The 25,410-nt window shown below is 41.7% G+C and overlaps 1 protein-coding gene across 2 annotated transcripts; it reads left to right on the top strand.

The window, feature by feature from the left end:
• The first annotated feature begins 1,462 nt into the window (after positions 1 to 1,462).
• lpin1b (lipin 1b) lies at positions 1,463 to 25,292 on the top strand. 2 transcript variants are annotated; one of them, XM_077510838.1, is made up of 20 exons: positions 1,463 to 1,670; positions 3,591 to 3,794; positions 3,864 to 3,959; positions 6,094 to 6,380; positions 9,482 to 9,580; positions 9,666 to 9,789; positions 9,880 to 10,066; positions 10,282 to 10,375; positions 11,683 to 11,867; positions 11,947 to 12,040; positions 14,228 to 14,297; positions 14,453 to 14,530; positions 14,664 to 14,750; positions 15,896 to 16,087; positions 21,505 to 21,653; positions 22,865 to 22,951; positions 23,036 to 23,188; positions 23,292 to 23,406; positions 23,937 to 24,040; positions 24,124 to 25,292. In XM_077510838.1, exons 2-20 carry the CDS (start codon positions 3,603 to 3,605, stop codon positions 24,296 to 24,298), a joined length of 2,568 nt encoding a protein of 855 aa, XP_077366964.1. In that variant the 5' UTR covers positions 1,463 to 1,670; positions 3,591 to 3,602; the 3' UTR covers positions 24,299 to 25,292. The 2 variants fall into 2 exon arrangements, with proteins under 2 accessions (XP_077366964.1, XP_077366965.1); XM_077510839.1 differs by lacking the exon at positions 14,453 to 14,530 and having other exon boundaries at positions 1,464 to 1,670.
• The last annotated feature ends 118 nt before the right edge of the window (positions 25,293 to 25,410 follow it).

The following is a 25,410-nucleotide window of genomic DNA, read 5'->3' as shown; positions in this document are numbered from 1 at the left end:
TAAGAGAGCCGACTAGTTTGTATCGTTTACAGTCCTAATCGTTAAGTCATACTAGTATAATTTTTGTTAATTTGTTTTGCTCTCAATATGCTAAATCTAATACTGCAGTCACTTTGAGCAATTCATATCCTTAATATCCATCTCAAGGTCTATATATGTACTACAACTTTGGATGTTTCCACTAATGCTGACATCCACTAGTCTAGTATATAACCTCTACACTAGTAGGACAACTGCATGTTACTCTGCGCACTACTAGTACTACTTGCTAATCACTAGATGTTAACTACTAGTACAGTTTAACGTCACAGTCACCTGTCAAGTAGTGTACAGTTTTGTTTAATAGCCTAACTAACTAGTAATATATGTAATTTTCCTACTTGTGGGCCTCTTTTTTGTCCTACTAGTCAAAGAGTGTACGAGTACATCAATCTAAAGCTGAATATCAGATATCCAATTAAAAAATCTATATACTGTATATATAAGACCAATAAATGTGCTATTAGGGGTGAGGAAAAACTAAAAGTGCCATCAAAAGGACATGTACATGAAAGGGGATCAAAATGCATTCAGTAAAAGCAACTTCAGTATGAGTGTTGCATTTGTCTTATTTTATAGTACAGGAAAGGGGATCAAAATGCATTCAGTAAAAGCAACTTCAGTATGAGTGTTGCATTTGTCTTATTTTATAAAAAAAAAAGTAACTCACTCAATTCCAGACAGTTTGCTTTCACTTTCCCTACTCGAAATTAGCATTCCTCTTTTCTTTTATTTTCATCACAGGATTTTTTTCCCCCAATATTATGAGGCCTTAGCGTTCCTCTTTTCGTTTTTTTTTTTTTTTCTATTATGAGGCAGAGTGGCTTCAATTGTTTTACTTTCCATAACAGTTCCACTGAGGTTTCTTTTTAAGAATTGCATTGCGGTCCTGGCCATGTAGAGTACATGCGAGGGTCGTGCTACATGACCATCGGCCATTCATTTGACATGTTGCAACATTTAAAGACTTCTCAGAAATTCCTGTTTTCCACTCGGGCCTCAAGAGAACACGAAGAAGGCGACGAGGCGGTTGTCGCTGGTGTTATTTCCTTTTTTTTTTCTCACTTCCAAAATCAAAAGTGCTGTCGCTTTCAGAAAAAAAGATCTAAACAAAACGGAGATGGAGGTTTTAAAAATAGCTGCAGTCTGGAGATGAACTATTTTCAATTTGCAATGAACATTGTGGTGTGTTCATACTGAATTGTCAACTCAATTGGCAGAGACAAATGAAGCAACTGACGTGATCTGAGTCATGCTCTTGTGCAACACTATCCCCAGCTTTCAAAAACAACACTTCTGAGGACATTTTGGACAATTATGTACATTTATGTGGTACTTTGCACGTCTGCCTCGTAGTTCTGAGATTCTGGGTTTGAATCTCAGCATTCCTGTGTGGAGTTTTTTGTCTTGTGTGTGTGTGTGTGTGTGTGGGGGGGGGGGGGCGTCAGCTGTCCGGAGGAATGACTTCTGAATTTCAACTTCATATGATGTCCAATGTAGCTAGCATTTTGTCACGGTGACAATAGCCGGGAGCTTTACAATAAATAACGAACAGTATTCGAAGGGAAATGGCTGCTTTGTAATGCTCCGCTGAGGAAGTGATCGTTTTGTCACCGTATTCAATACAGAAGGTAAGAGAGCCGACTAGTTTGTATCGTTTACAGTCCTAATCGTTAAGTCATACTAGTATAATTTTTGTTAATTTGTTTTGCTCTCAATATGCTAAATCTAATACTGCAGTCACTTTGAGCAATTCATATCCTTAATATCCATCTCAAGGTCTATATATGTACTACAACTTTGGATGTTTCCACTAATGCTGACATCCACTAGTCTAGTATATAACCTCTACACTAGTAGGACAACTGCATGTTACTCTGCGCACTACTAGTACTACTTGCTAATCACTAGATGTTAACTACTAGTACAGTTTAACGTCACAGTCACCTGTCAAGTAGTGTACAGTTTTGTTTAATAGCCTAACTAACTAGTAATATATGTAATTTTCCTACTTGTGGGCCTCTTTTTTGTCCTACTAGTCAAAGAGTGTACGAGTACATCAATCTAAAGCTGAATATCAGATATCCAATTAAAAAATCTATATACTGTATATATAAGACCAATAAATGTGCTATTAGGGGTGAGGAAAAACTAAAAGTGCCATCAAAAGGACATGTACATGAAAGGGGATCAAAATGCATTCAGTAAAAGCAACTTCAGTATGAGTGTTGCATTTGTCTTATTTTATAGTACAGGAAAGGGGATCAAAATGCATTCAGTAAAAGCAACTTCAGTATGAGTGTTGCATTTGTCTTATTTTATAAAAAAAAAAGTAACTCACTCAATTCCAGACAGTTTGCTTTCACTTTCCCTACTCGAAATTAGCATTCCTCTTTTCTTTTATTTTCATCACAGGATTTTTTTCCCCCAATATTATGAGGCCTTAGCGTTCCTCTTTTCGTTTTTTTTTTTTTTTCTATTATGAGGCAGAGTGGCTTCAATTGTTTTACTTTCCATAACAGTTCCACTGAGGTTTCTTTTTAAGAATTGCATTGCGGTCCTGGCCATGTAGAGTACATGCGAGGGTCGTGCTACATGACCATCGGCCATTCATTTGACATGTTGCAACATTTAAAGACTTCTCAGAAATTCCTGTTTTCCACTCGGGCCTCAAGAGAACACGAAGAAGGCGACGAGGCGGTTGTCGCTGGTGTTATTTCCTTTTTTTTTTCTCACTTCCAAAATCAAAAGTGCTGTCGCTTTCAGAAAAAAAGATCTAAACAAAACGGAGATGGAGGTTTTAAAAATAGCTGCAGTCTGGAGATGAACTATTTTCAATTTGCAATGAACATTGTGGTGTGTTCATACTGAATTGTCAACTCAATTGGCAGAGACAAATGAAGCAACTGACGTGATCTGAGTCATGCTCTTGTGCAACACTATCCCCAGCTTTCAAAAACAACACTTCTGAGGACATTTTGGACAATTATGTACATTTATGTGGTACTTTGCACGTCTGCCTCGTAGTTCTGAGATTCTGGGTTTGAATCTCAGCATTCCTGTGTGGAGTTTTTTGTCTTGTGTGTGTGTGTGTGTGTGGGGGGGGGGGGGGGGGGGGGGGGGGGTTTGGGTGTGTTTTTTAAATTTCTACATGCAGACAGCCAACCAACTCTACAATCTCCTTGTTGACACCCATGTCACTCACCAGTCTAGCTCGCTAAATATTGTCGAGTCATCCCATAAGTCTATTTGTCACTATTCGACATCCTCCTCCCATTTCTTACAATACATGTCACATGTATTGCAATTTGTTTGACATTCATTTTTAACCTTTTTGAACTCGGGTATCAGGAAAACGCTTGTGCAAGTTTCCCGCCTTTTCGAGGATGGGAGTGGCTGTGCGAATGCAGGGCGTTCACATGTGTTTGTGTGGACCAGGCCCCAATTCCTCTCAGCCAGAACATGCCTGACAACAGACCGTTAGAATGAAGTTAGAAGTGTTAATGCGGTCATAATGTGTCAGTTTCCGCGTGTGTTGCATCTTCCATCAGACCCGTCAGACCATGAACTACGTGGGCCAGTTAGCAGGTCAGGTGTTCGTGCAGGTCAAGGAGCTGTACCGAGGCCTCAACCCGGCCACTCTGTCGGGCTGCATCGACGTCATCGTCGTGCGGCGGCCCGACGGCTCCCTGCACTGCTCGCCCTTCCACGTCCGCTTCGGCAAGATGGGCGTCCTCCGCTCACGAGAGAAAGTGGTCAGTACGTGAAGATGAAAGCAAAAAAAAAAACACGTACAGAAAACTTGAAAATTTGATATTTTATAGGTGGACATGGAGATTAATGGCGAGCCAGTGGATTTGCATATGAAGCTCGGAGACAACGGAGAGGCCTTTTTTGTCCAGGAAATGGAAAATAATCAGGTAAAGGCTTTATGAACTGTGCCATGTTTTGTCATATTTTGATATGACAAAACATGGCACAGTTCATAAAAGTATGAAAAGCCAAAGAAAAAACAAAACTGATTTTATGGGCTACATTTGGTTATATAGCAGTGGTGCAAAACTGCACCGTATCCTCCAGAGAGTTGTTTATATTTACATTTTGCCACACTCACGTAGTTACATAAGCTAACAAAAATTCTTGCAAAAGCTGTTAAAAGGCCCAAGCTGCAAGGATTCCAAAGAAAACTGATTTCAAATGTAAACGCACACACCTCCATCACAAACACTGTTTTAAACGTCGTCGGTTTGAGGAAATAAGGTCACGCTGTGTCTGCGGAGTTGGCGCGGCCGGCAGGAATTTTTCTTCTTTTCCTTTTATAGCTGGACTGCGTTCCTCCGTTTCCCAGAAAGCATTTACGAACCTATATTCCAATACAGCCACAAATCTTTCATATTTCCTGTTTTTTAACAACAAATTAAAAATGAATTAGTTCCTAAATACATTGCATTGAAGATAATTGCTGAAAATGTTCTTTTTGTTTTTTACCATTTCAGTTTTCCTGACTTTTGGGGGATGTGGCTAAAACAGTGCCAAAAGTTAACCCTTCCCTATTATATCAGAACTTGAGCATATTTGTTCACAGTTAGCTAGCTAGCTAAGACTACACCTTGAAAATGCATCTTTCCTCAGCTTGGTAGTCTGAGGTGGAGTCAAAGCGGATGAGTGAGGAAGTGGAAGTAAAAAAAATAAGTCGGACGTGAAAGCCAGTATGTCGACAGCGGCTTCGCATGGCAGCCTTTGAGCACCTCGTTATTGCGGCATGGAAAAGTCTAAGGCTTTCAGCAGATTGGTGGTGCAAACATGTCGTTATAAAATACTGAAAAAATTGTAGAGAGCCATAAAAACGTAGAAAAAAAGTTGACATCTTATTATTGTGAAATCTCAGTATATTACTGTAAACTTACTGTAAACAAAGCAGCATCCAATGTTGTTGTAGGCTGTGTTTTGAAACCTCATTTCATATCTTTGATGATTTTGTTTTTAATCATTCAGATTTGGCAGCACTATTGACATTCTTCTCTGTGGTTTGGCAAATTTACGATACATTTATTTTTACTTTAAATGGAATTTAAGTCCTTGGAGGCTGTTACAAGCCAATCACAACTCAAGTTCATGGAACATGATAATAGAAGAAGCAGTTCCCCATTTCTTGGAAAGCATTTTTTTCATGTGTGTGACAAAATGAGCAGCTGAAATACATACACAAGCCATAAACCACCCCGTGACTGCGGAACGGCATCAACAAGGGAAGACGGTGATTTATTTCAGCCAGACGGGTGTCAGATTTCCAGCACGTGAAAAGAAGAACAGGAAAAGAGGAGGGGTTATTTTCCCCCTGAGTTGTTTACTTACAAAAAAACTTAACGACTATTACACAGACCACAGCATCATACCTTTCCAAACTTACTTGCTGTCTTCTGCCAAGAGATATAGACACACGATATGGAGCTACAGTAGAACCTCCTGGAAAGTGCTCTACTTTCCTGTAGCCAAGTGTGATTAAACCATTTTTTTCAGCTGCTTTTTATAGTTTCGCTTGTACTTGAAAACGCCAGGAAAAGAAGGAACACATTTACTAATCACGCTAAAGGCCATAAATGTGCATACAAAAGCTAGCTAGCATTGCCAGAATTTGTATGGTTAAGCTTAAGCATAAGGCAGCACAAGGAAGCTAACAGCAGCCACAGACTTGCAAAAAGGTGATCAAGTTAATCCGTTGCCTTCATACTTCAAGTTCAAGTTTATTTATTTATTTTTTTATGTCAAGTATAAATAACAATTTAATTTTGTTCAATTCACTGGACTGTGACTTCCTGTTTTCACAAAATAGTAGCGCTAGCAAGACTAAGCTAGCAAGCCAAGGTTAGCCATGGTTGCTATGCTGGTAGCATGACTCAGTTGTAATAGAGTGCTACTATAACACTAATAATTTAAATTGTATTTTTTGGAATGTTTTTTGGAAAATATACTGGCAGTTTTAACAAATGACAAGCTCCGAGGCGTTCCACTGTAGCCGACATCACTGACATGTTAATGTATTGCTCTTGACAGGAAGTGGTTCCCTCCTACCTGGCCACCTCGCCCATCCTGTCGGACGGGCTGGTTTTGATGAGCTCCTCGCTGATGGGGAAGAGCTCGGGGCCCCCCGTGCAGACCTTGGGCTCGGCAGGGAGCAGCGGCGAGACCGACGCGATGGCCACGACGACGATGATGATGAAGAAACGAAGGAAGAGGAGGAGGAAAGCCCGGATGGACAGTCTGAAGAGGGAGGACATGGAGGAGGACGAGGACATGTTCACCATTGACATCAGCTCCGATGAAGAGATGGAGAACAACAGGTGAGCAAAAGGAGGAACATGAGCCAGGTTTCGGCCAATTTTCGGAATGCAGTAGTGGCTTTGAGATATGAATGACTCGAGTTTTTTTTCCCCCGCCTTGAGATACGAGCGCTGTATAGTGGCAGTGAACTCAACTCAGCAAGAGAATTGCACATTGTTTATTTAAAACCACAACTTTACCTTCTGCTAGCTTAATGCTAACACATAATGGGAAACACCATAGATGTGCTAACAATTAGCATCTTTGTGGTGGTGTTGTATCACTTCAAGGAACGGATCCGTGAACACAAACTGTGCATCACGATATGGAGATGGACAAAAGAATTCCTAAAGGCGTATTAGTTGTAAAACTCTTATTTGTTTGTGTCTACATGACTATATTATACTGCCCCTGGTGGCCAATTCACTCACATCAGGACGAGCTGGATCATCATGATAGTCATGATAGACAAAATGTTTAATTCTGTGTTTCAAGTACAATACTGTATATCTAGTATTATACCCCCCACATGTAAACAACAAGTGCACGTGGTGCAGTCAGCCAGCAATACATCACTGAGGAAAGCCATATGGAAAACATCAGCACGTGAACGTTCAAGTACTCCGAAGCATCTTGGCCAACATGACGTTCTGAAATTCAGCCTGCCCAGCATCCAAAACAGTTAAGCATGTGCAGTATGCGGGTCAGGCATGCAGGATTTCTGCTTTGATTCGGTAGGCCCGATATATTTAAGCGTGCCGAAATAAATCTACATTTACATTCATCATCAACTAGGTCACATTATGGTATGTGCAAGATGGGCGTGAGATCTAAATTTGGACTATAACTCTATAAAAGACAAGACTGAAGAATGTTTAACTTGACACGTCTGACCTCATTTTTTTTATTTTATTTTTTTATTTATTTATTTTTTTATAGGAGGGTGAGACAGGCCAATAAAATGTGAGGAAGAAATGTTGTCAACAAGCTGAAGAGTCATTTACAGTATAGTTGGTGTTTAAAAATGTTAATGCCTAAATGTATAGTTCCACTTTGCATAGCCCACAATGTTGCTACATGTGTGTTTCATACTTTTGAGTGCATGTCGGAGGCTCATGACAAGTTCCAGCATGAATTTGTGCAAACAACCCGTGATAAAATAATCCAATTCCAGCATAACAATTCAATTAACAGAATAGCAACTCAGGAAAAATCCTGTTTTTTAAAAAACAATTTTTTAAGGGATGCTTGATACCAGTTTCAAAACTTGTCCATCTCCAATTAAAAAAAAAAAAGGCAACAATTTACAAAAAATATAAACAAAAAAATACATAGAATATATCTATCGGTCTTGGCCCGACTAATGAATAAGGAAAACCCACATATAATTGATGTCAGTTTAAATGCGTGAAAAAAAAAATCTTCAAAAAAATGCTGATAAACTTGAAAGAGACACGTCATTTATTTATCCCATTATAGCAATCAAAAGTTCATATTTTGTCTATAATTAATTTGATACTTTCATTATTTTTCACGTACAAATAGTACCTTTAAAACTCATTCACTGCCAGTCATTATAGAAAATTTTTACATTTCCAATACTCACGTGATATTACATTCAATAATTATATATAAACCGAATCTACCAAATAACAGAATAGACTCCCTACTTTTTGTCCCGTCCCGTTCTTTTATAATTGACAGCAGAAAAATGTAGGTTTGCCAAAATACAGCCATTTCTCCCATGGACTCTGAAACTGTGTTTACTTCCTATAAAATGGGGCAATGATGTCATCTACCGGTGGTTGGGCATCAGTAAAGTTGTTTCCAAGTTTGATATTTACAGTGGAGCATGCTCAGATTCGCCCCCATTTAGCACCGCTCTAAAAAATACAATTGACAAGTATACTTGTCAAAGGCAGTGAATGAGTTAAAAACACATTTTGCAACTTGCTGTCGACTGAAAATGACATCACAAGGGCTCAGGTAACCAATCACAGCTCACCTGTATTCTAGGTTTGGTCATGTGTAGGGCTGTCAAAGTTAAAGCCTTAATAGATTAATTAATCACAGAAAAATGTCGCATTAATCACGTATTAACGCATATTAATCGCTTTTTTTTTTTTTGACCAAGCTTAAGCCCTGAACGTAACCGCAGATGGTTACATTGAAGGCTGCACAGGTCAGTGATTAGGTCAATGCACGGCATTTCCGAGGCCTGTTGTTCCAAAATGAGCGGGGTGACTCCAGTTGGTGTGCTCGGTGGTAAATTTCGCTTTAAAAAACACCCCGACGAGACTTTAGATAAAACAAAAGTAATTTGCGTTTAATTAATTAATAATTGCTGAATTGCACCCAATTGATATGATGCTGTTACGTTTTCAGCAATACATGCATGCATGCAATTGCATACATGCATTTAATCAATGTTTGCAAATGATATTCGGACAAAAAATGCGTTAATGTCAAAATATTACGGTATTTTGTATTTATTTTATATTACGCGAATACGCAAGTAATTTAGCTGATTAATCGTGATTAATCAAAATTAAAAAGTGTGATTAATCAGATTAAAAATTTTAATCGTTTTAATCATGTGACATTCACAAGCTGAGCTGTGATTGGTTAGCTGAGCCCTTGTGATGTCATTTTCAGTCGACAGCAAGTTGCAAAATGTTTTTTAAAGGTACTAATTGTACATGAAAAAACAATGAAAATATCACATTTATTATTGGCACAATATTAATGTTTGACTGCCAAAAATGGCTAAATAAGTAAAGTATCCCTTTAAATAAAACAGGTAATGTCATATTTTGTGGATCCAGTCAGTGACGCCATTGGTCAATTGGGCAAATTAAGACATTACAGCAGATTGCCAATTTTGCATAGATGCTATTGTCCGATCACGATCCAGCCGATCAGATCGGTGTAAAGAATAGCATACTATAAAAAAAACAACATTTTTTTAAAATATTCTTCATTCCAAAAAAATGCATAGGGGCCCCTATGTAGACCCCTTACAAGGACTCTTCCACGCTACCAAAATGATTGACCAAAATTGTGTTTCTTCGTTTTCCTGACTGAGATTGCACCAAATGACACGTTGCACGTTGTGTTCCAGACCCTCCTCCAGGGAAGCGGCAGTGGGGCCGACCAGCGGTTCTTTCAAACAACCTGCCGTCTACTCTCGCTCCGACGGCGACTGGAGTCCCGTTCACAGGTGCGGCATTTGTTCAGAACTAAATTGAAAATTGGTACGTTGCAATATGATGTTGTAAAAAAATGTCTTTTTGTTTCCCTCTCAGCCCCGGAAACTCCCGTCCCGCTTCTCCCAAAAGCGACTCGGAGCTCATGACAAAACCGTCCGACGCGGGCAATCGAGATTCCGACATGCACTGGCCGTGGGGGGAACTGCCGCAGGCCGCCACTGTAAGCGTCATGAATACGTCCCTGGAATGAATGTTTAATGTCCTCCGTATGTAACGTGACCCCCCCCCCCCCCCCCGACCTCCGCCGCAGTCATCCTTCCTCTCAACGAAAGCCGAGCTGCCGCCTGTCGCTCCCGTGTCCATCCCGGTATCGGAGAGCACGCACTTCCGAGCCATTCCGCATGAGGAGCCGGCCGTTGTCACGGCGATGGAGACGGACTCATCGAGGGCGGAGACTTCGGCGTCGGGAAAGAACGACTCTCCGTCCAAGAAAAAAGGTCATATGAAATATGAGCTTAATTTGCCGACTTGTAAACTGAAATCATCATTCCCATTGAAATGAATAGAAATTACATTTTGAGAATAGGCAGACAAAAACACTTTTACTTGGTTGTTTATTTTTTTAGGCAATTTAGAGACTCGATTTTTTTGTGTACAGGTTATTAAAAAGTCAATGATCATGTCTGAAATGGTGAAATTTGTTCTCTTACAGACAAAAGGAGCCGACATCTGGGTGCTGATGGCGTTTACTTGGATGACCTCACAGAGCTGGAACCTGAAGTGGCCGCCTTGTATTTCCCAAAGAGGTACAGCATATATTTGTCGTTTGTCAATTTTTGGAACCTTTCCTTGATGTGCTATTTTTACACCCAGCCGAGCCTAAAGCCATGACAAAAAAGTAGTGCTTTGGTGCCAAAGAATATGTTGACGTGTGTGGAGGAGCGTCTTTTAATCAGACCAAAGCCGTGTCAAATAGAAAAGTAGTGCTTTGCTGCCATCTTGTGGCATCTACAGGCAATTAGGAACTTTTTTTTTCAATTACAGTAGTGCCTTCAGATAAAAGCTGAACTCTAAAAAATTGTACTGCAAATCATCTTTCCCCATTGAAATTAATGCAGTCTTCATTAAACCGTTCCAACTTCCCCAAAAAACAAGTTGTTGTTTTTTTTAATTTGAAAAGTAGCACTGTATAATATTATACTTTATAAAAACATACAGCAATTGAACAAGTTAATAGAATTTAAAGAACTGAAACAGTTTTTATTGTATTTTTTGTAGAGGTGCACTGATCACAATTTTCCGGCCGATCACCAATCCCCGATCTTTTAAAAAGTCTGACCTGCCGAGCTCTATTTTTGCCGATCACGATTTTTTTTTTTTTTTTTTATAATAAACAGCCTGCGATTGGCTGGCAACCAGTCCAGGGTGTACCCCGCCTACTGCCCAAGACCAGCTGAGATAGGCTCCAGCACCCCCTGCGACCCTTGTGAGGAATAAGCGGTCAAGAAAATGGATGGATCATAAGCAGCCACCTTCAGTGTTCCAATTTGTTTTTCTTGAAAAACATTGAACAATATCTGTGAAATAATGCAAAAAGTTTGTTTTAACTGCACATTATGTATTTCTCTCAAATAAAAATAAAAGCCTGTTAATCATCTGAGCAGAAGTGGATACTTTCTCAGACATCTGAGGAGAGAGATGAGATCGGTGGAAAAGATCGGTTTATTTTTAAGGGATCGACCGATCACCAATCCCCCAAAATTAAAGAAATCGGGGCTAATAAATCGGCCGGCCGATCGATCAGTGCACCCCTAATTTTTTGCTTCAATTCAGTGGACATTGTGCTGCTCCTTTGTATTTTGGCCACTAGGGGCAGTATGACACAAATATACTGTACATGGAGACAGTCTCAGCTCCTCACTACATCAGTAAAAATTAGTCGTTCTTCACAGAGGATAAAGAAAATATATGAGTGATATACTACACATTCCTAGAAAATTAATGGCTCATATTGACGCATTCACAGCAGGCCACAGTTTATTTCACATTTCGCTGATGATTACTGTATTAATTTTGAATGTACCTATTTTTTTTTTCTCCTGGCTCGTCACAGTGACGGCGCCGCAGCGGTGAGGAGCGTGTCGGAACCGGGCCTGCGCAGCACTAGCCTCTCCCCGCAGTCGCTGAGCTCCGGGGGAGACAGTGGCGTGGACGGCTTCAGTGACCCGATGGGCGACCTGCCGTCCATCGCCATCTCGCTGTGCGGCGGCCTCACCGACAACAAGGAGATCGGCAAAGGTAAGGTGGGGCGGCGTCAAAAAAATAAATAAAAATATAACACAGCTAACGGTCCACTGACCTGCTTGTAACGCAACAGAGCAGTTCCACGCCAAGATCATCTCGTACCAGCAGTTTGCTCAGAACCCGTCGGTCATCGACGACCCCAACCTGGTGGTGAAAATCGGCTCCAAGTAAGACACTTGAGGAAAATAGAAAAATGTTACGTTTTCTGTATTGGTTATAATGTACACTCAGTGCCCACAAGATCCATCCATTTAAGCCAATAATAAAATCAAGGTCAAATAAAGTCTTATCTTTAAAGGGATACTTGACTCATTGAGCCATTTCAGCAGTAAAAAGTTAATATTTTGTCTATAATTAATGTGATAACTTCATTATTTTTCATGTACAATTAATACCTTTAAAAAGTAATTTTTCTACTTGCTGTCGACTGATGATGACGTCTCCAGTGCTGAGGATATAGGTAACGGCCAATCATAGCTCAGTTTGCTGATCAACCCCAGAAATCAGGTGTGCCATGATTGGTTGTTACCTACTTCCTCAGCACAGGTGATGTCATCATCAGTCGACAGCAAGTAGGAATGTAACGACAAGGGCAATATCGTGATATCGTGATATTAAAACTGCCACAATATCGTCGTCGTCATGTTCACAATATTTAAAAGGAACACATTTGTTAAAAAAGTCAGGTTGATTTCCATTTGTGCAGTTCTAGCAACCTCTAGTGGCAAATGTATTAGTGCAATTTAATTTTCATTAGGGATGTTTTGGCCTTCTATGCTGGAAATCTATGCTAATTGTCAGATGAAGGGGAACCTTATTTGCTTGTGAAGCGATCAATGTGCGCTTGCATTAGCAAGTAAGTGCCTCAATATTGTTATTAAAGATTGTAGGTGGTTTATATTAGGGCTGGGAATCTTTGACTGTCTCACGATTCAATTCGATTCGATTACGATTATTGGGTCTGCGATTCGATTCAGAACCGATTTTCGATTCTTGATTCAAACGATTTTCCATTCAAAATTATTTGATTGACAAATGATTTCTGCTTCAATTTACAGGTATGTACAACATTGTCATGATGTACTCCAGTCTGCTTTGCAAGACAAAATGACAAATAGAGACATTAAAGTCTCTTTTTTTTGTTTAAACATTTATTAATTTTGTATTGTAAGTGCCTTTTTCCACAAAAACAGCATCTGGGCTACAACTGCCTTTTCCCCTTCTTCATTTCTAATTTAAATAAAATAGATTTTTGGATATTAAATATCGATTCGATTCAATTAATAAATAAGAATCTCGATTCTTTTATGAATCGATTTTTTGGCACACCCCTAGTTTATATGCATTGCTGTTATGTACAAAAGCACAATATTGTGCTTTTTTTAATATGAGTGCTTTTATTTTTACAATATTGTGATCTTTTATAATCCCCCCCCCCCCCCACACACACACACACACACAATATCGTGATAATTATCGTATCGTGACGTTCATATCGTGATAATATGTTACATCCCTAACAGCAAGTGGAAAAAATATTTTTTAAAGGTATTAATTGTACATGATGAAGTAATGAAGTAATGAATGATAATGAAGTTATCAAATTAATTCTGGACAAAATATGAACTTTTCACTGCTGAACATTGTTCTTCGCCTTAGGGGAAGTGGCAGTAAAACAGGCCAAAATCAAAAATGTCTGTGGGGGGAATGTAAAAAATACATAAATAATAATAATTATTTTTTATTTTTTTATTTATTTTCCATCCATCCATCTATCAAAGGTCGCGGGGGTGCTGGAGCCTATCCCAGCTGGCTTCGGGCAGTGGCAGTAGGCGGGTCACACCCTGAACTGGTTGCCAGCCAATCGCAGATGTATTTATTTATGTATTTATTTATTTATTTATTTATTTATTTATTTATTTATTTATTTATTAATTATTATTATTATTATTATTATTTAATTTTTTTAATTTATTTAATTTTAATCTTTAATCTTTAAGAACTAAACATTTCTACAGCGGTAAGGGACTGAATGGAGAATGCTCTCGAACCTGCTGACATCTTATTAGGTGTCGGGGTCACCGAAAGACACGTTGCGTAACTCACTCCTGGAACGGAACACACAGTACCGTTAAGTCAGCAGCGGGATAAGGTGCGAAGCCGTATAGCGTTTCATGAGCAAGTTGGATGTCGCTCATCATCCAGGTGAATGCTTGCTTGTATCCATGCACCCCTCTGGGATTGGCTGGTGCCGTTTAAGCTATGCGGGTGTACCTAATGAAGTGGCCAACGAGTGTCGTCGTGCCGAGTTATTTTTTGCTGCTCAACTAATAGAAATGTTTTTGCCTGTTCAGATACTATAATTGGAGCACTGCAGCTCCCATCATGCTGGCGATGCAGGCCTTTCACAAGCCGCTGCCAAAGGTAGGAAATCACGCACGCAGACGCGTCCGTTCGCATTACCCGAATTAGCTTCTTGCTCGCGCCGCGACACAATGTACAAGTTGAAGGTGATCTCACGTCAACTCTTTCTTCTTTCCCTCCTCCCTGTTTATTTACGACCCGCTTTCATCCATTAGTACACATGCCTCTCTATTATTTGCTCCGCCTTCCAATTCCTTCTGTGGCGTGTCACTGATCTGCTGGGCTACGGCTCTGTAACTTCATCTTTCAACGTCCTCATTTGTCACATGATTTTTTATTTATTTATTTATTTTTATAGTCTGGTTCTGTTGTCTAAGTTTATTTTCCTGCTGTTTTGTGTTTGGGGTTACTCGCGATCCGCTCCAGGCTGCCGTGGAAAACATCATGAAGGAGAAGATGCCCAAGAAAGGAGGGAGGTGGTGGTTCTCCTGGCGAGGACGTAACAGCAAATCGGTACGTTTACATATTAGGTTTAGTTATATATTACAAGCGCTTCCAAATGAAAGATTTAAAAGATGTTTTAAAGCAAAATAAAGACATAAAAAGTAGCTTTCTGAAGTGAAATTCCACTTAAATTTCATTTGCCTGCAGCATAGCGGCTAAATGCTTCTTCACCATGTTTGCTTTGACACCTGGCCTCCATTAATGAATCCTACTGGGTTTATGATTAGCATTTCTTTAATGTATTCAGGACCCAAACCATTCAGTGTTTTGTAGAGACTAGTAGCTCAACTTTAAAATACATTCTACAGCTGCATAATAATAAATTAATTTGATCAATGACCACACTTGTAACACAAAAACATTTGTATCTCAAGTCGTTTTCCTCACTGAAATGATGTTCTTAATGTACAATAAAATGTACAATAAAATATTTTTTTCTAAGTTGTCATACTCTTGTAAAAAATGTTAAATAGAAATATGGCTGCATCTTTTAGTCGATATAGTAATTTCATAATTATATAAAAAAAATAATAATATAAATAATAAATAATCTAATCTTTAAAACATGAAGTAACTTGCGAAAAATTCTGCAAATTTTTAAAATTGTAAAATACATGTTGACTCCAGTCTCCACAAATATTTGTATTATTATTACATTTATTACTGTTAAATTTTGACGTGGATGTGTCTGCGTTGAGACTGGAATTTCCCCACTACTGGCTTTCCAATTAATCGCACATTAATTTAATAAATCCCGCAGGCAGTATTGTGACCCGTCTTGGGCTTTTTGATGGTTCTACCAAGTCATTTCAAAATAAGATATGGCCTACGGGTTATAAAAATGAGTGGCATTAAAGGAACTTTCAAGTAACTCAAAATTAACACACTGATTTTGACAACCGTACATAAAACATATAGTAATATATAATGTAATCAAGAATTACAACGTGCAAAATTAATTAATTGCGCCATTTCTGGTGTGCACGATTGAGCCACCAGATGGCAGTAAAATACAGTCATATAGACACAAGAGGAGTTTCACAACTACTGTAAGTGGTTGAGTAAAACTGCAGGATTATTTGACATTTTTTCACATAAAATCAGCTGTAATAGTATCTGGTCACATAAACATCTGCGTTTCTCCCTTTTGTTAGGATTCCGTCACGGAACGCGGGGTCAGCGGGCCGGCCGAAGTCGGGTCGTTGGCGAGCCGGCATAAAGAGGAGGAGTCATCGTCCAGCGACGAAGACCACAGGGCGGCCAAGCAGAGCTCGGCCGGCGTTCAGTCAGAGGCCGCGGCAAACGTGACGTACAAGAAAACGCTAAGGCTCACCTCCGAGCAGCTGGTGAGGCGCCTCTGCTTTATCACCATCATTTGTCTTACTACAGTATACCGTACTACTTCAGTTAGACCACACAGTTAGTCCAAACTACAGCCCGGGGGCCATTTGCGGCCCACCATCCATTTTTCAGTGGCCCGCGACATATGCTAAAAAAAGGCATTTGACTCAGTTCAAATAAAATAAACAAAACAAAAATGTTTGGAGATGGTCAAAGTAAGAAAAACACAGGTGCCATTAAAGGTTATTTTAGTTAACTAAAACTAATGAAAAAACAATATTGTTACCGAAATAAAATAAAAACGAAAATGCTTTTTAAAAAAACGAAAACAGAAAAACGGAACAGAAATTACATTTTATGTTTACAAAACTAACTAAAACTAACTATAATTATAGCAAACATGTCCTGCGTTTTAGTCTTTGGTAATTAATTTAATGCATGAGCCTTTGGTGATGATTTTAAATGTGAATTTTAGTAATTTTGACATAAACCGGAATAATTGTTACGTTGGGGGTATGGGTAGACCCAAAAGCGGAGGAAACAGGCGGGAAGACAGACTGGAAAGATGATGTAAGGAACTTTATTAACTATGACGGGGAAGGACTGGACGAGACGGAAGGGGAGTAGACTGGGCTGGACGTGGACACAGATCATGGCAGAGACTTGGCGGGGCGTGATGCAGAGACTTGGCGGGGCGTGATGCAGAGACTTGGCGGGGCGTGAGGCAGAGATTTGGCGTGGCTGACTTTGAAGACTAGGCGTGGCTGACTTTGAAGACTAGGCGTGGCTGACTTGGCGTGGAAGACTTGGCGTGGAAGACTAAAGCAGACGAGGCGTGGAAGACTTAGCAGACGAGGCGTGGAAGACTTAGCAGACGAGGCGTGGAAGACTTAGCAGACGAGGCGTGGAAGACTTAGCAGACGAGGCGTGGAAGACTTAGCAGACGAGGCGTGGAAGACTAACCCCGGGTTTTCACTGGATGCGGTTGCGGTGCGGTTGCGGTGCGGTGCGTCTTGACTGCGTGCTCCGGACGGGTCAATTTTTTTGTCAATCCACACCGGCTCCGCACAGCTGCGGTCCGGCAGCTCCGTCGCCGCCCACTTCCCAACGTGTCTTGCGGGACCGCGCGCGCGCGATCATGTGGCATTTCACAACGAGAGGTGGACTTCTTTTGATTTAACCTTTTCTTCTTCTTCTGCTATGAGATTCCATGCAGCATCCTTTTTTTGGTTGTCCTTGTAAAGTATATTAATAACGAGAGTCGGGTCAGTGCGGGTCCACTCTTTATTTCTGTCTTCCGCGTCCGGCTGCCGCTCAGTACGGCAAGCGAGACGGGCACAACAAGCAATCGCGAACATCAAACTCACAATACATTACAGTTCTTATAAAAAGGATGTGCCGTGTCATATATTATTTTGTGGTTTTCCACCTCCAATATAAACCTCTCCTCGTCCATGTTCGCTGGTGTCTAAACCGTGAATGAGCACATGGCCCGGCGACGCCCACGTCACGTTTTGCTGAAAAACTTGCAAAATAGGAGCTGGCGAGTGTTTTATTCTGAAAGGTAACCGGAAATGTATTTTGAAACTGCCTCGGTCTTCCTGTCCCGCTCGATGTGTTTTGTGCTAGCTTGCCATTTGCCGGAGGCCTACCGCTGCGGCGTCCGGCAAAAATAGAAAATAGGTCTATCCTTGCGGAAGGCTTGCGGCACGCCGCAGGCCTTACGCAGTCGACACGCAACGCACCCGCAAGCGGTGTAAACTGCACCATTCGAATGAATGGAATCTAATTGCTTGCGTCGCCGGACCGCACCGCAACTGCACCGCAACCGCATCCAGTGAAAACCCGGGGTTAGCAGACGAGGCGTGGAAGACTTAGCAGACGAGGCGTGGAAGACTTAGCAGACGAGGCGTGGAAGACTTAGCAGACGAGGCGTGGAAGACTTAGCAGACGAGGCGTGGAAGACTTAGCAGACGAGGCGTGGAAGACTTAGCAGACGAGGCGTGGAAGACTTAGCAGACGAGGCGTGGAAGACTTAGCAGACTAGGCGTGGAAGACTTAGCAGACTAGGCGTGGAAGACTTAGCAGACTAGGCGTGGAAGACTTAGACTTGGCGAGGAAGACTTAGACTTGGCGATAACAGACTTGGTAGACTTGGCAATAAAGACTTGGTAGACTTGGCAATAAAAAGACACCACTGTGACCAGACATGCAGACATTCAAACAGCAAACAACAAACATCAAACAATGCTCCCACACCCGCATGAGACAAACACCACTCCCTTATACAAACACTAATGACAATAACAGGACACACCTGGGAGACACAGCAGGGAGGGGGAACCAATCAGCAATACACACCAGGAAGGGAAGACACAAGCAGGTGGACAAGGTTAACCATAACGAGACTGGGGAAGAAGACAGGAACACCAGACAACCAACACTCACCAAAATAAAACAAAAACCCAAACAAACTGAAACGTGACAGTACCCCCCCCCACCAAGAGACGGCTCCCAGACGTCCCTAAAACAAAAACAAGCCAAAACGGGGAGGGCTGGGACGGGAACGGGAGCTAAAACTCTGCCCCTAATCAGGGTACGAATACGAGTCTACCAAGGGTCGAAACACTGCCTTACAAAACTCCATGAAATTTGGATCGGGGGGCGGCCCAGGAGGCGACAGTATTGCGGGCTCAAGGGGCGACAACAGGAGTGGCGCCGCCAAGGGCCGGTTCCCGTGGTGGGCCCTTTTCTTGCGCCGCCTGGCGCTGGGTCCCGGGTCGGCCGCCATTACCGCGCTGCCCGGGGCGGACCCCAAGACCGGAGACTTTGGCTGGGGCGGAAACGAGGAAGCTGGGGACTTTGGCTGGGGCGGAAACGAGGAAGCTGGGGACTTTGGCTGGGGCAGAGACGAGGAAGCTGGGGACTTTGGCTGGGGCAGAGACGAGGAAGCTGGGGACTTTGGCTGGGGCAGAGACGAGGAAGCTGGGGACTTTGGCTGGGGCAGAGACGAGGAAGCTGGGGACTTTGGCTGGGGCAGAGACGAGGAAGCTGGGGACTTTGGCTGGGGCAGAGACGAGGAAGCTGGGGACTTTGGCTGGGGCAGAGATGAGGAAGCTGGGGACTTTGGCTGGGGCAGAGACGAGGAAACTGGAGAAGGCGGCAACTCTGCCGTGACGAGGGGACCTGAGATGCCAATTGGCCGCGACAAGGGGACCTGAGATGCCAGGGGCTTAGGCGGCACAGGCGAAGCGGCCAGGGGCTGCGGCGGCAGCGGCACAGGCGAAGCGGCCAGGGGCTGCGGCGGCGGCGGCACAGGCGTTGCATCCGGGGCCGGCAGCGACGAAGTGGCCAGGGGCTGAAGCGGCAGGAGCGGCACAGGCAAAGAGGCCAGGGGCTGAAGCGACAGCAGCGGCACAGGCGTGGCATTCATGGGCTGCCGAGGTGCCGGAACGGGGTCCTGAGGCTGGCGCGGAGCCGGAACGGGGTCCTGAGGCCGGCGCGGGGCCGGTAATGGGGTCCTGAGGCCGGCGCGGGGCCGGAACGGGGACTTGAATCCGGCGCGGGGGGGACTTGAATCCGGCGCGGGGCCGGAACGGGGACTTGAATCCAGCGCGGGGCCGGAACGGGGACTTGAGTCCGGCGCGGGGCCGGAACGGGGACTTGAGTCCGGCGCGGGGCCGGAACGGGGACTTGAATCCGGCGCGGGGCCGGAACGGGGACTTGAATCCGGCGCGGAGCCGGAACGGGGACTTGAATCCGGCGCGGAGCCGGAACAGGGACTTGGAACTTCCGCTGGGTCCGGTTGGTGGGAGCATTCTGTTACGTTGGGGGTATGGGTGGACCCAAAAGCGGAGGAAACAGGCGGGAAGACAGACTGGAAAGATGATGTAAGGAACTTTATTAACTATGACGGGGAAGGACTGGACGAGACGGAAGGGGAGTAGACTGGGCTGGACGTGGACACAGATCATGGCAGAGACTTGGCGGGGCGTGATGCAGAGACTTGGCGTGGCTTGATGCAAAGACTTGGCGTGGCTGACTTTGAAGACTAGGCGTGGAAGACTAGGCGTGGAAGACTTAGCAAACTTGGCGTGGAAGACTTAGCAGGGAAGACTTGGCGGAGAAGACTTGGCGGAGAAGACTTGGCGGAGAAGACTTGGCGGAGAAGACTTGGCGGAGAAGACTTGGCGGAGAAGACTTAGCAGACTAGGCGTGGAAGACTTAGCAGACTTGGCGTGGAAGACTTAGCAGACTTGGCGTGGAAGACTTAGACTTGGCGATAACAGACTTGGTAGACTTGGCAATAAAGACTTGGTAGACTTGGCAATAAAGACACCACTGTGACCAGACATGCAGACATTCAAACAACAAACATCAAACATCAAACAATGCTCCCACACCCGCATGAGACAAACACCACTCCCTTATACAAACACTAATGACAATAACAGGACACACCTGGGAGACACAGCAGGGAGGGGGAACCAATCAGCAATACACACCAGGAAGGGAAGACACAAGCAGGTGGACAAGGTTAACCATAAGGAGACTGGGGAAGAAGACAGGAACACCAGACAACCAACACTCACCAAAATAAAACAAAAACCCAAACAAACTGAAACGTGACAATAATGACTTTTGAAAGTATGTCACACAGAAGTGACGTCATCTAGCAGCAGCCAATAGAAAAGCACCTTCAGATGACGTCTCTCTCATGGTGTTTTTAAATATTGCGCACAAATAATACACTTTCTTTTTTTTTTTTAATAACTAATACTAATACTGAAACTTAGCATGTCCGCCTCCCAGTTCTGGGGACTCGGGTTCGAGTCCAGGCTCAGGCCTTCCTGGGTGGAGTTTGCATGTTCTCCCCGTGCCCGTGTGGGTCTTCTCCGGGTACTCCGGTCTCCTCCCACATTCTAAAGACATGCATGGCAGGTTAATTGGGCGCTCCGAATTGTCCCTAGGTATGCTTGTGTGTATGGATGGTTGTCTGTCTCTGTGTGCCCTGCGATTGGCTGGCAACCAGTCCAGGGTGTACCCCGCCTACTGCCCAAAGCCAGCTGAGATAACCTCCAGCACCCCCGCGACCCTTGTGAGGAATACGCGGTCAAGAAAATGGATGGATGGATGGATGGATAATACTGAAACTAACTAACACTAAAAATACGCATTTATTAAAGAACTAAAACTAATAAAACTAATAGAATTTTTCTAAATATGCAAAAGCACAAATAAATTATTTGTACAATTTTTAGGACTAAACACAATTTCTCTTCTGATTTTCTGTATGTGGCCCTCAAACGAAAAAGTTTGGACACCCCTGAGTTAGACAATTGAAAATAAAAATGTTGTATATATTGTACATTATTTTTAGCTGTGTCTCACATGTCGACGTTTGCGTGTCGTGCGAACGCAGATGTCGCTGCAGCTGCAGGACGGTGCCAACGACGTGGTCTTCAGCGTGACCACTCAGTACCAGGGAACGTGCCGATGCCAGGGAACCATCTACCTCTGGAACTGGGACGACAAGATCATCATTTCCGACATTGATGGAACCATCACCAGGTGTGCCCGAATAAGTTCCACATATAGAATTATTGATCATGACATCTAGTACATTTTCAGTCCTAATTATTCATTTTTAGGCTGATTTTCAAAACTGTAAATGTATTATATGATTCAAGGTTAACCAAAACTAACTCAAATGAAAAAAAACCCAACAAAAAAGAACTTTACAAAATGGCCACTAACTGAAAATACATCTTACATTATTTAAACTAACTAAAAGCATAATTATATTTAAATGTATTATTTATTATATAAAATGTATTATTTGATTCAATGTTAACAAAAACAATGTGAAACTAAACCAAAATGAACAAAACAAATACCAAAAAAACAAACAAAAAAACTTACAAAAAAATGGAAACTAACTAAAACTACATCTTATGTTAGTAAAACTAACTAAAAGCATAATTATATTTAAATGTATTATTTATTATATAAAATGTATTATTTGATTCAAGGTGAACAAAAACAAAGTAAAACTAAACAAAAATCAACAAAACAAATAAATGTAAATGTATTATTTGATTAAAGGTTAACCAAAACTAACTCAAACGAAACAAAAAAAAAAAGAACTTTACAAAATGGAAACTACATCTTACCTGAAACTACATCTTACCTTATTTAAACTACCTAAAAGCCTAATTATATTTAAATGTATATTTATTATATAAGATGTATTATTTGATTCAAAGTTAACAAAAACTATGTGAAACTAAACCAAAATGAACAAAACAAATACCGTACCCCAAAAACAAAGAAAAAAAAGCTTAAATAAAATGGAAACTAACTAAAACTACATCTTATGTTAGTAAAATTAACTAAAAGCATAATTATATTTAAATGTATTATTTGATTCAAGGTGAAGAACAAAAACAAAGTAAAACTAAACAAAAATCAACAAAACAAATACCACAAAAATAAAAAAAATTAAAACTAACTGAAACGACATCATACGTTAAATTGAAAGGTATTTATTATTTTAATTATTTGATTCAAGGTTAGCAAAAACTAAACAAAAAAACATCAAAACAAATACAACAAAAAAGCTTTAAAAAAATAGAAAACTAACAGACAACATATTACAATAGTGAAACTAACAAAGTAATTAGAGTAAAAATTGTGTCTTGTTTTCAATAATAATAATAATAATAATAATAATAATAATAATAATAATAATAATAATAATGTTATAAAAAATGTAATTGCAGGTCGGACACGCTGGGCCACATCCTGCCCACCTTGGGTAAAGACTGGACTCACCAGGGCATCGCGCAGCTCTACCATAAAGTCAGCCAGTAAGCGTTCTGTCATTCACAGTCTGACATGTCAGTGAAAGTTTTATTCTTAACCGTCAAGTCTTCCTCCTCTTCCCACATGAGGAACGGCTACAAGATCCTGTACTGCTCGGCCCGAGCCATCGGCATGGCGGACATGACGCGGGGCTACCTGCACTGGGTCAACGAGAGGGGCACCATGCTGCCCGTGGGGCCCGTCTTGCTCAGCCCCAGCAGCCTCTTTTCGGCTCTGCACAGGTGCGACACACACATGCACACTGACGTGTTGTGGGTTCACGTGCATGTTACTAGTGTGCTCCCAGTACGAATAAACACTTTCCGTACATGCGTGCGTTTCCAGGGAAGTGATCGAGAAGAAGCCGGAGAAGTTCAAGGTGGAATGTCTGACTGATATCAGGAACCTCTTCCACCCCAACACACAACCTTTCTATGCAGCCTTTGGCAACAGGCCCACGGTAAAAGAAAAACCCACAAGATCTGATTGGATGGAATGTATATTTAATTTTTCCGATTGGAAATAATCCATCAAGTCATGTTCTATTGCGTTTGTCCTCATAATTAGATGGCTGCACTGTCACGGATATGTTTTTCTCTGATTAGGTTTCTCTTTTTCTTCACCCAAATATTAAATATTAAAAAAAAGTTCATTTTAGAGCTGTAATTTTAATACTATAATATCACAACATTTTTGCTAACATTCTTTAGCTGATGCCAAAGATGTCTAGTGATGGACAAATTAAGTTTTATGAAGCACTTATTTTTTTTTTTTACTCCTCTAGATGGCGCTCTTGGTTTAAAGATGCAGTGAAAATTTCATCAATTTCTATTGCACGCGCCTTTATCTTTAAATCAAGAGCACCATCTAGAGGCGTGAAAAGAATATTGCAAAGCGCTTCATCTCTCCAGACATTTCAAATAAAGCTCAGAATAGTACACAAAATGGACGTCATCTTTCTAACTTTTTGGTCTCCATTTTGGTTGCCAGGATGTCTTTTCCTACAAAGAAGTCGGAGTGCCATTGAACAGGATTTTCACGGTGAACCCCAAAGGGGAGCTGGTGCAGGAGCACGCCAAGACCAACATCTCATCGTGCGTCTGCTTAACATGCGGCAAATCCTAATTATTTTTAAAAACATAAGCACATCTTGAAGTGACTTTGCCGCCTTTTGTAGGTACGTCCGTCTGGGGGAGGTGGTAGACCATGTGTTCCCCCTCAAGATGCGAGCCTCGTCCTCGGACTTCCCTTGCTCGGACACCTACAGCCACTTCACCTACTGGAGGGAGCAGCTCCCCCTGGTGGACAATCAGGGAACCACACCCCCTCGGACCCCCGTCCCGAGCAGCTGACCTACGCTACTTGTAGTGTTGGTCACACAGGATGTACTTGCTGCTCCATTCTCAGACTGGGCATTGCACCTTATAGTATTGAAGTGCACTTTGTGACTGAATAATGTTTACAGGGCAGCTTATTGATTTGAAGTGAACCTTTATTTTTACAAGAGGAGCTAAACTTGGTGCCAAATATAGACCTTTATTTTCCTACTTGCATCACACATGAGTTTTTAGTTGTACTTTATTGCATAGTCCATTGTTTTACTATCGTGCTTATCATTGGTTGCGATAAGATCGAGTCTTTGTTGTACACTTGTAGGACAACTTAGGCTTTGTATTTAGTGTCAAAAATATTTCAAAGGCAAGCATTTTTAGAGGATGATGTAGTGCCCCACTTTTTCCTCAAAAATACCGCAGCCGAAATGTCTTAAGTACTGGCAACAAAAGTCAGTAAACCTTGTTGTGAAAAAGCCCTGATTGAGCCCAGTTAATTTCCCTCCACGATGTAATGATGTGACTGTACAAGTACTTACTCACTTTAACTTTTTTTTTTCTTTCTTTTGTCTTACTGATGTCAGGATAATGTGAAGCACATCAGCTTGTTTTTAGACACATACTGGAAAAAAAATGTTGCGTATAGAAAGGAAGTGCTTAAAAATATTACTCTTTGGCATCAAATGCCTTTAACTGCACAAATATTTTTAATGCATCTGGCCTTCACTTGATATATGTCTATAAATGCAATCAAAAGTCATGTCAAAGAAGTTACAAACGAAATTTGTTAGTATTTCTTAGGATGCGTATGAGGGATGCTTAGTGACAAACCAAATGTTTATCAGAGATCAAGTCGGATTTATGACGTGTATGTATATACAGTACTGTAATATGCTTGAAAATATGTATTATTCTTTCTATGAAAGAGCTTGAAACTTGCCCTCCATCCTCTGTGTAGACCAGCTTCACTGGTTAAACAAAGTCAAATAAATGGTCTTGTAGAGAGAGAATAACACTGCAGGCTGTTTTTTTTTCTTCCTGAGTTTGTGCCTCCATGTAAGCATTCTTATGTCTGTATTATACTGCCCCCTGGTGGCCAAGGCGAGGGCGTTGGCTTGGGGCGTTTCAAGGGG

This window comes from Festucalex cinctus, chromosome 21 (genome assembly GCF_051991245.1).
Source record: "Festucalex cinctus isolate MCC-2025b chromosome 21, RoL_Fcin_1.0, whole genome shotgun sequence".
Classification (NCBI taxonomy): domain Eukaryota; kingdom Metazoa; phylum Chordata; class Actinopteri; order Syngnathiformes; family Syngnathidae; genus Festucalex; species Festucalex cinctus.
Note: the sequence above shows the minus strand (reverse complement) of the source record. Positions and strands in the feature narration are given on the sequence as shown.